This window comes from Anser cygnoides, chromosome 11, assembly GCF_040182565.1.
Source record: "Anser cygnoides isolate HZ-2024a breed goose chromosome 11, Taihu_goose_T2T_genome, whole genome shotgun sequence".
Taxonomy (NCBI): domain Eukaryota; kingdom Metazoa; phylum Chordata; class Aves; order Anseriformes; family Anatidae; genus Anser; species Anser cygnoides.
Genome location: NC_089883.1, coordinates 3,141,198 through 3,151,635, shown reverse-complemented (window position 1 = coordinate 3,151,635; position 10,438 = coordinate 3,141,198). Strand labels below are relative to the sequence as shown.

The following is a 10,438-nucleotide window of genomic DNA, read 5'->3' as shown; positions in this document are numbered from 1 at the left end:
TCCCAGGGGCTCGGTGCTGCCGCTGCAGCGGGCGAAGCGCGAGCCTCCCCGCAGCCCGCGCGGCGAGGTGGCTTATATAGCGCGGCGTGCGGCTCCGGAGGTGGCACCGCGCCACGGGCCGCCGAGCAAAAGCAGATCGGACGAGCGAGGAAGCCGCGGGCTGGACAACCCCCGGCGAGGTGATGGTAAACGCAGAGCTCGGCGAAAACAGAGCGCTGCCCCGGTGAGGGAGCGCGGCTGCGGCTCAGTGTGGGGACGCGGGGGCTTCGTGCCGTGGTCCCGTGGGTGACAGCGCTGTCACCATCATTTATCTGGGCTGTGGGGCTCGCGCTAGGTCCGGACCCAAATCGGATGCTGGTGGCAATTCCGTGCGGGGATATCTCACAGGTGGAGGGGGGTCCTGCCCGTGTCCCGCCGCAGTGAGGATGCTGTGGGGTCTCGCCTGGTCTGGGGCAAGGCAGTGCCCCCCCGGTGCCTGGGGGCTCCCCACGCTCGGTGGGCTTGGGGCAGGGCTGGGCTCAGCACCGTTCCCCTTGCTGCCCGCTCCCCCCTGCGCTGATTCTGGCCGGGGCCGGGTGAGGATGCTGCGGGGTTTTGGGGACGTGGACGGATGCGTGTCTCAGACCCCTTGGGGTAGCCCCGAGCTGCAGAGGAGGGATGACAACCTTACCGAGACCCTCCTTGTGAATAAACACAACCACATCTTGCTTGAACCGATGGGCAGAGCTAGCAAGGACCCTAAGGAGAGCCCCCCCGAGCAGGGCAACCACATTTTTCCCATATAACTCTGGAAATGAAGCGTGGAGCTGTGCAGGGACGTGCCTGCCCCGTGGCATCACACGTGCTGCGTGCGCATTGTGCTAGGGATGGGGACGGGCAGTGGGGTGTGGAACGGGATGGGATGGGATGGAAAGGAATGGAATGGGATCGAATGGGATAGGACGGGACACGATGGGACAGGCTGCCCGCTTAGTAATGCTTCCCGGCCCCGCTGCCAGAGGGAGCGGTGCAGGAGGAACATCGATCACGGGGTCACGTAAAAAAATAATCGGAGGTGCCCGGCGCCAACTCCTGTTTCTGTTTATGAAGTTAAAAGTAGCAAACAACTGGGATTTGCCAGAAAGTGTCAGAAGGTTTCTCTGGTGGGTGAGGGATGTCCAGCGAGCCGGAGGCTCTGAGATACAAACACGGAGCTCGGCCACGCTCGAGCAGCCTCCCCATGCCAAAATGTGCTGGGGTGCTGTGAGGAGTGGTACTGCAGCCCGGCCCCACCTGGTTGTGTGGCAGGGAAGAGGAATTTGATCAATTAGCACCAGATTTAAGAGCATTTAACTGCAGCAGGCAGTGGGTCTCCCTGGGCTTGGCTGCTGGCAGCCCTGGCTTTTGCTCCCAGCCGTGCCTGCATCTGGGTTTGGTTTGTGCAAAACCCACAAAACCCACGCCTCCGGAAAGCCCAACCGTGCCAACTCTCAGTGCCTCGCCGCGGCCACGGCATGCGCCCGATGCCAGCCCCAGCTTCCCTCAGCCTGCTTCCAGCTCCGACCACAGCCGGGAGATGCTCGGAGGGGACAGCGGGATGCTGCCATGCCCCATGGCTAGCAGGGAAGGATGCAGCAAGACTGGACGGCTCGTGTTTTCCCTTCCATCACTGACGTTTTCCTGCGTGAAGCCAAGGTCTGGAGAAGCCACGTTCCCTTCCAGCTCCCCTGCCATGGAGGAGCCCCGGGGAGGCTCTGCTGGCTCTGTTTTTTTCCATGACCGGCTCACCGATGTGTAATTAGAAAACAATAGTGTATTTATGTGAACACGGCTGTGCCGAATGCTCCCCCCCAAACCGGTGCCAAGCTCTCACCTCCTCCCTCCCCACGCTCCTTCGCTGGGCGCCTCCATTGCTCCCCTCCTTCCCCTCTAACAAAATGGGGGGAAAACAGGGCAGCGATGCTCGCCCCGGCTACTTGTGCCTCCTGCCCTTTCAAGGCAACACTGGCACAGTGACCATCACCAAAATCACCGCGCTCGGGGCTCGCCTGGGCTTCGCACCCCTGTGGGGCCACGGTGGGGCCAGCAGCCCCGCTCCTCCCCGCCCGCGCCCTCTGCGCCGCACCGAAGGGAGCTGACGCTTTTTTTCCCCTGCTCTGTGTTCCCGGGCTCGCTCCTGTTTACGGAGGTGGGAGCTACAAGAACTGATTGATGACTTTGTTCCGTCCCGAGCGCGCTGGGGAAGGCTGCGTGTTGCAGGAGGGCGAGCTGGGAGCTGGGGTTTCGCTAAGCGCCTGGCTCCCAGCGCTTCCCCAGCCGTGCTCCAGGGGTGGCTGGTGCCGAGCCGAAGCTGTTGTTCTTAAGCCCTGTTTTGACATCCCAGGACTCGGAGCCGCCACCTCCACGGTTTGGATGGAAGCGGGGAGGTGCCGTGGGTCCCCGGGGCTCGCCCTGAGGTTTGAACCACCAGCGCACCCGCAGCCGCCGCAATATTGTTTCGCTTAAGCCCTCCTCCACCGCTTCGTCAGCACAAAAGCAAACCCCAGCTGCCTAAAAGCTTTGGGAAAGGGCCCAAAAAAATGAACTACTGTAGTTTGTTTTTATGGCACGGATGAGAATTTATGGGCTGTGGCTGGGACAAAAGGAGCGAGGCGGCGTTCCCCCCCCCTGGAAGGACTTGCTCAGAGGCCAAACCCTCGCCCCCGGCCCCGCGGAGCTCGCCTCCACCTGCAGCATTTACGGAGCAGACGCACAAAGCATCGCCCAGATGCTTCAGAGACCTGCTGGCACAACACCACTGGGCCCCCTGGGCTGGAAAACAGGGCTGCCACCTGCTTTGTGACCAGCAGAAGGGCTTCGGTGGCGCTTCAGCAGGGAAATGGTTCTTTTAGGAGTGTTTGGGGACTGAGCAGCAATCCCTGCTGCACGCATCCAGGCCTGGCTGGTCACCGGCTGGTCTCTGACAGCACCAGAAATGCCTCCGTAGTGAAGCCCTTTTTAATTACATGGCTGATTGGGGGGGAATTAAGTTAAGAATCGCGGCTCGTTTAGGCATGGCCAAGCCCTTCCAAGCCCTCTGAGCACCACGGGTCCCGTGCTGCCCCTGGAGCGATGACTCCCGGGGACCCTCGCCCTCCGCGCGGTACCACGCGCCGCCACTATGCCAAATTTTGCCCACACCACCCCGCTGCAGGTGAGCAGCAGGGCGTGAGTTATTGCCCAACATCATGTTGGTGAAATTATTGCAAACACTGGGTAACGCGCAATGGGACCACGGCGAGGTCCGAGGCAGGGCAGCGCCTGAATGGGGGCATTTAAACTGCGGAGGAAGAGCAGGGGCAGAGCTCCAGCCCGCAGCCCTCCAGGTGTTTGGTTTAGCTGCGGGGTGGACAAAGGCATCCTGTGTGGAAGCACATGTTGGCTCGGGCAATTAACTAATTGCTCCTGAAGACACCTGTAATTTATTGCTCTTATTTACAGGCACTAGCTGTGGGCTTGGATGCGCTGAGAGCCAGGCTGTGTATGCACGCCGGTGGCACGGCGCAGTGCCTGCCTCTGACCTGCCCTGTCTCTCTTGTGCCTTTTCCTGCTCCAGGTTTTGCTGATTTTCTGATTTTTTTTTTTTCTGTTTTCCTGATCAGGTCAAGGCGGGCAGGGCTGCAGCTGATTTGTGCTGGCAAAGCACCAGCCGGCTTTTCCCCAGCTGGAGCATTGAGCTAAAAGCTGCTCAGCGGTGTGCAGGTGAGGCTCTGGTCAGGACTGGCAGCAAGCATGCCCTTTTGGGGTGGATCTTCACTGTGTTCGTGGTTTTTTGCACCTTTCCCTGGAGCAGAGTGGCCAGGGCCCTGCCTGCAGCCCTGCACCAGCTCAGGCTGCTGGGCCCACGGTCCTCTCCATCACGTACTGTAAAAAATGCTCCTGTTTTCACAACAACAAAGCCCCAGCATCAAAAAATCAAATTGTTTTATTAGTTATCTCATTATATACAATTCTTTGCAAATGCTGCTGAAATAGCAAGATTTTTTGCTTTTTTTTTTTGTGGTTTTTATTTCAGCTTAATCATTGCAGCAAGCCGTGTGGGGCTGAGATGGGGCAAATGAGGCTGCTGCTGGCTTGCAGGGGACCAAGTGTCCGCGTTCCAGCTTCGGAAGAGTTTCCGAGCCAGCAAGTGAGGGTGCAGAAACACCTGCCTTTCCCAAGAGCATCGTCTCCTCCCCACGTAGACAAGGAGAGACTGGAGCCGCCAAACGTCCCGCAGCCTCGTCCTTTCCCAAAAGCAGTGATATCCCTGCACGAAGCTCACCCAAGGACGTTTTTAAACCTCGGATGCTGCTCAGAGAGGCAAAGGTTTGAATAAAACGCAGGGGAAATGGGTGCTGGGGGAGGCTGCCCCTGCTCCCTCCCACGGGGAGCTTTTCCATGCACCTCTGTGAAAGGTGCTTGGGATGGAGTGGGTCAACACCTGGATAACCCCCAGTGCCCTTTGGGAATGGGTTTGCAGGTGGTGAACCCTAAAAAAGCAGCGAGGGGCCCCGTGTCCTCCCCAGGAGGGCTGGAGGAGGCGGTGGGGAGCGCTGTGGCTCGGCTCCATCCTGCCCTCGCTCCTCGGGGCATGCGGAGCCGTGGTTACAGCTTTTCCCGTAAGAAAAATCAGATTTGGTCCAAAGACGCTTGGGAGCATGGGAGAGAGGAGGGTGTTTGGTGCGCAGAGCAGGGCCAGCGGGGAGAAAGCCGGGAGGTGACGGAAGCAAGGCGTAAAAATAGAGAGGATGAAAGAGGGCACAAAAGGCAACGACAAGGACAGCAACTCAAATCCATCCAAAAACACGGGCAAACTTGTTCACTTCCGTGGGTTAGTCACAATGAAAACATTTGGATTTCATAACTTGTTCCAGCCTAGGAAAAATACCCAGGTTGGGCAGCGAGGGCCTGGCTGGGTCGGTGCCGGTGGCGCTGCGGCACCGAGGGGGACCCGCGGCACCAAACCCCTGCTGCTGCTGGAGCTGAGCCTCGAGGTCTGGCTTTGGGAGATAAATTCATCCCTCTCACCCTGTTGAGGGATGGGGAATGATGGGTGAGAGAAGAGAGCGTCCTCCTTTTTAGCCTGCTAACCTTTCCTTCCATCCTTCCTGGTTCCTTGTGGATATCGCTGGGAATTGAGATGGATGCCTGGGGAGGGAGAGAGAAATGGGTGGTCTGAAGACACAGACTCCATCCTCTTGTCTTCCCACACGATGGAAAGGTTTCCTGAAGGCAGAGAGCCGCGGCGCAGCGCCGGGCTCTGCTTCGTGAACGGGTGGTGCTGGGGCTTGGTGGCACGGGTGGGCGCAGGGCATTGCGCCCCGGTGGCGATGTGCTGGTGAAACGCAGGGGAAAGCCCCCAGGAGCTGCTGCTCCACGCAGGACGATGGAAATCGGGGCGAGCATCTGGAAAGGGCACTCTCAGCACGGGACCTCACCTTTCCATGGGGTCTGTTATCCATCCCATATGGGTACGTGCCTGGGGTCCCCCCTACGACTTGCTGGGCTCAGTGGCACTGCGAGCACCGATTATAAACCCGAGCATTGCTGTGGGGCTGAGCATCCAGAGCACGTTTTTCTCAACTCTGGGGGCAAGACACGCCTGGAGAAGGGTCTAAGCGCTCCAACTCCTGAAGCTGAATCCAGAAACAGGGCATTATTTCACAAGGAAACACCCGAGGGAACCTGGTGGGTGACAGGGAGCCCTGCTGGGTTACAGCACAGGGGATGCAATTTCCCTTCAGGCTCAACGAGAACGCTCCCCCCTTGCTTTCTGCAGCGAATATTTATCCGAACTGAGGGTGATGCCCTGCCGCAGCTGGTGCACAGGACCTGTCCCCAGCCCCGGCACCGCGCTGCAGCCCAGATGTGTATTTAATGAGCAGGATGAAAACGGGGAGCTGCGCGGCCGTCTGCTTGCCTTGTGAACTTTGGGTAAGAACAGAAGCCGTTCCAGGGCTGAGCTCATCGCTAACCCCGGGAAATGACTTCATGGACACTGGTATTTACTCACAAAAACACTGCATGTCAGATGTCCCTGACTAGACTTTCTGTTTCGGGTCCAGTATGAGACAAACATTTCCTTGGACAAGCTGCTCCAGAGACAATTCGAGGCTTGGAGGAGAAAAAGAAGAATTAGGGGAAAAATGTCTGCATCTGAGAAGTCTGAAAGGGGGAGGTTTTCAGAGCAAGCGGGGACTTTTGGGCCCCCCAGCCCTGCAGAAGCACCTGTAAAGGGGCTGGGGACAAGGGTGCGGGCTCTGGGTGCCACGGCGGGCTGGCTCCGCTCGCTTCATCCCTCCTCCTCCAGGCAGAAAGCACGATCCTTGTTCTTTTGTAAGGCCAAAGGCCAAACAGCCGGAGTTGCTCCTGGGGGCGGACAGGCGGGTTGTTCCTGCTAGTGCGAAGCCAAGGCCCTGGCGGTGATTTTTGGGGATAAGCAGCAGCACGCCCCGTGTTTGCGCCGGGTTAACAGCTCGGGGATGGCATCCCGTGCTGCGTTCCATTTTGTACGGGATGTCAGATGTGAAATGCACCTCACACGTTTTTGTTTTTTTTTTTAAAGGTGACCCCGTGCAGCTCCTGGGAGGCCCCAGGGCAGCGTCCCAGCCCTGAGAGGGTTTGGGAAGAGCAGGGGCCAGGAGCACGGAAACAAGCCCTGCCTGCCAGCGCCGTTTCCTAATCCCGCAGACCGACAATGTGATGGCTAAACCAGTGCTGAGCAGACAGCATCCAAGCTGAACTTTGAGGAGACAGGCAACAACAACAAAAAAAGAGAAAACACAAGAGGTTTACTGTGCAAACACGGGAGAAAAATAGTCATTTTTAACAAGGGACCACACCCTTAAAATAAGACTTATTAGTAATGCATTCCCAGGACATTTCTGCATGATGACACGCTACAAAAATCCTCTTTGAACAGGGACCAAAGGCTTTATTGTGGCATGAGCAAGGCTTACATTTCCCGGGAAAAATCCTGTCCCTCTCTTGCATCATACAGTGGGGGACAGGCAGGACATTTCCAGACAAGGAGGCAGCCAGCCGGGAGGGAGGACAAACAGGGAGCGCGTTCCTGGCTCGCTATTTAATCGCCCCAGTGCAGGTGCGAGGAGCTCACCGAAAGGGAAAGGCAGCACGAGGATGTGGGGCTGAATTCCTCCCTGCTCCAGCCAGGAGGAGAACACAAGGAGGCGGCTGGGGCTGCTGCAATAAACGGGCTCCCACCCGATTTCCATGCTTTTTTCCCCCCGGGAGCGCTGCCCCACGGTGCCAGGGATCGTCCCATCCTGCTCCGCCCGTGGTGGCTCTGGGGGTCCCTGGGGACAACCTCCTGAGCTGGCACTTGGGGAGGAGGGCTGGGAGAGCTGGGCTGGGTCTGGTTTTCTCCGTTCCCTTGGGTGCAGAACTGATGGGGGTGCAGGGGGTTGCGGTGGCTGGTGGTCCCTTGCGTGCTCCGGCGGCTGCACGTCCCCTGGGTCTCAGGACTCTGCTGCACGCTGCCTTCAGCCAAAGCCACCTGCCTCTGTGCTGTGCAATCTGACTTTTAAACCACATAGGGGAAAAAAAAATTACTTTTTTTTTCTTTTTTTTTTTTTCTTTTTTTTTCCTGTGCCCAGGAGAGCTCCAGCAGGCAGAGGAGGCTCAGCAGCACCTGGCCCATGCAGAGCAGGATCCCAACGGTCCCCAGGAGCCCCCCTCTCGTAATCGCTTCTCATCACCGAGCTATTACCAGTCATCCCCCAAATCTTTTGCTTTTCTTTTCTCCCCTTTTGCTGTCCAGAGGAGCAGCATCCCCCATTCCCCATCCCCAGCCTCGCGGTGCTTTTTAAGCCCCTGTGAGCTCCGTACCCATCCCAGGGCTTTGTGTCGCTCCCACGGCATTACGCTGAAATAAACGCAAAAAGAATCAGATGGGAACTGAGGAAGTGGAGAGAAAGGAGTTGATTTATTAAAGTGGCAAAACGACCTAAGTTCTTCTCTGGGTTTAATCCCCTCCTTATGGCATTTCCAGCCCGGGCACATAGCTGTGCTCATCACTGGGGCTCACGGGGAGCCGGCTGGTCCCGGAGCATCACCGGGGTGTGTGTGTGTGTGCTGCGAGCCTCTCCGTTGTCTGAGCAACAGGACGTTCATCGCCAACCCCAGTGATAATTAACTCATTTTCCTGTATTTATAGCAAACCGATGCGGCGAGCGTTGGCACTTCTCCCTGACGGGGCCACGCTTGGCCACCACACCAGAGGCAACAACCTGAACGCTGGCCATTTCTTGCAGTCCAGCAGCTCCGTCCTCATCCCCGCTGCCTGCTCATTAAAGCCCAAAGCGGGCAGCTCGTTAAGCCCGCGAGGGCAGGGGTGCCCACCTCCGCTTGCCCTGCTCTGGGTTTGCTGCACGTTGCCGGCGCAGGGAATGTTTGCGTCGGCGTTGCCTTCTCCAGATGCCAGCGCCTGCAAACGCCTGTGCTAAAAAGAGTGTAGCTGCTGGCGAGGGAAGGTTTTGCTGCTTCGGAGGGGCTCACCGCAGGGCAGTGCCGCACGGATGTGCTGATGCTCGGTGCTGGAGCAGCCTGACGTGCAGCCACGGCCACCGGAGAGGCAAGGGGCATTTCTCTTCGCTTCGGGGCATGCGTGTGCCAGGTATGTTCCCGTCCACTGGGACGAATCCTGGCATGGTTTTCTCCCAGCCAGCCGGTGGATCAGCACTTTTTACTGCTTTCTCTGCTTGCTTTTTGGGTTTTGGGGAGGGAGGCGATGGGTGCAGCAAAGGGGGCTGGAGGAGGGTGGCTTGCTGCGAGGCATCGGCGTCTCCATCCCACGGAGCTGGGGGACAGGTTTGGTCTCTGCAGCTCGTTTTATTTGTGCAAAGGCAGGGAACGTGATAATTTGGTATCGGCAAGCCAGAAGGTGCTCAAAATGCTAAGAGCTCCCGGCAGTTGGGAGCATTAATGCTCGTGTGCGTAAGAGTTGGGAGGATTTGCCCTTGAAATGCGGGCTGTCCCCAGGCTGGTTGTGCTTGGGAATAAAGGGGCAATTGAACCAAACCCTGGGGGAACAGCTTGGTGCTCATCACCCTATAGCCACCCCACATGTGCCCACGTTTCTGCCTTCACCTCCTGCTTCTCCTCCCAAAGGCAAAGCCCTGCGGGACAGGGGTGTGGAGCAGGCTCAGGGGCACCCGCTGAGGGGTTTTTCCTGCACCCTGCTGGGTGCTGCCCCGGTCTGGGGAAGGTCCCGGCTCCCAAATGCCACTGCGAGCCTCTCCTGAGAGCCTCTGCCGGTGCCTGGACAGCATGGGATGCCCCTTGTCCCCTCCTTGCCACCCCCAGGTGTGGATCTAGTGCAGGAGACGGAGGCAGACCATTAAGCTTACACCTGCTCATGGAAACCATCGTGGGGTTTTTAAAAAGATGCTGTCTGCTCGCAAAGAAAGACGTGCCCAGCCAGGCACTGGTCCCATGGCTCCAGCCACCGCTCCCCAGCTGCTCAACTGCCTCGCAAAGAGCTAAAAATACGTCCGGGCAGGGGATTGCTATAGCTACGGTGGGAGCCGGAGAGGGCACACGGGCAGCATCGCCAACACAGGCAGCGCGGTGCAGGCAGGCAACAGAGAGCCAGGGGCTGCTGCTGGCACCTCCGCCTTGCTTCCAAACCTTCGCTTCCCACCCTCTCCCCGTTTCTCCCCAGTTTCCAGCTGCTCTCCTTGAAGACACACCGCATTCCTCACCCCCCTACCCAGGGGGTCGCTTGGCCGCCAGCGTTTCGGCAGGGCATGAGCCAGCCCCGCGCGCCTCCCCACCACCTCCCCACGGACGGGGACGTCAACGCCTCGGCCGCTCGCTGCCCCCAGCACTGGGTCGAGCCCCGGTTCACGCAGGCGGCGAGGGCGCGCGTGGCCATCACGGCCGTCTTCTTCTTGCTGGCGGCGTGCAGCAACGCGGCAGTGCTGGGCAGCCTGCTGAGGAAGAGGAGGAAATCCCACGTGCGGCCGCTCATCCTCAGCCTGGCGCTGGCCGACCTGCTGGTGACGGTGGCGGTGATGCCCCTGGATGCTGTGTGGAACGTGACGGTGCAGTGGTACGGCGGCGAGCTCTCCTGCAAGCTCCTCAACTTCCTCAAGCTCTTCGCCATGTACGCGGCCGCCCTGGTGCTGGTGGTGATCAGCCTGGACCGGCACGCCGCCGTCCTCCGACCCTTCGCCCGTGCCCGACGCCGCAACGGGCTTCTGCTGCGTGCCGCCTGGGCGGGCAGCGTGCTCCTGGCTGCTCCGCAGGTAGGGCTGGGCACTTTCCCTGTAGGGTTTGGTTTTGGAGAGGGGCTTCACCAACAAGTCCATCCCAGTCCGTGGGCTTCGCCTTTGGCAGCTTGGCGTTGGTGAGCAAATTGGTGTGGTCGCTGCGTTGGTTCTGCACCTTGGTCATAGCAGCAGGTCATTGCGACCCC

At 59.0% G+C, this 10,438-nt stretch overlaps 1 protein-coding gene across 3 annotated transcripts in view; it reads left to right on the top strand.

Moving 5' to 3' along the window:
- LOC106036519 (gonadotropin-releasing hormone II receptor-like) overlaps window positions 1-10,438 on the top strand; it is a 31,745-nt gene that overhangs the window by 15,900 nt on the left and 5,407 nt on the right. Inside the window, exons 1-7 of one of the 3 annotated variants that reach the window (XM_067003819.1) lie at window positions 47-185; window positions 3,621-3,720; window positions 4,034-4,326; window positions 5,780-5,934; window positions 6,566-7,102; window positions 7,617-8,635; window positions 9,683-10,268. In XM_067003819.1, the coding sequence (XP_066859920.1) occupies window positions 9,768-10,268 (501 nt within the window). In that variant the 5' untranslated portion in view covers window positions 47-185; window positions 3,621-3,720; window positions 4,034-4,326; ... (2 more) ...; window positions 7,617-8,635; window positions 9,683-9,767. Of the gene's footprint in view, window positions 1-46; window positions 224-3,620; window positions 3,721-4,033; window positions 4,327-5,779; window positions 5,935-6,565; window positions 7,103-7,616; window positions 8,636-9,682; window positions 10,269-10,438 lie in introns of those variants that run through there. The other 2 variants (XM_048076337.2, XM_048076336.2) reach the window with 2 other exon arrangements.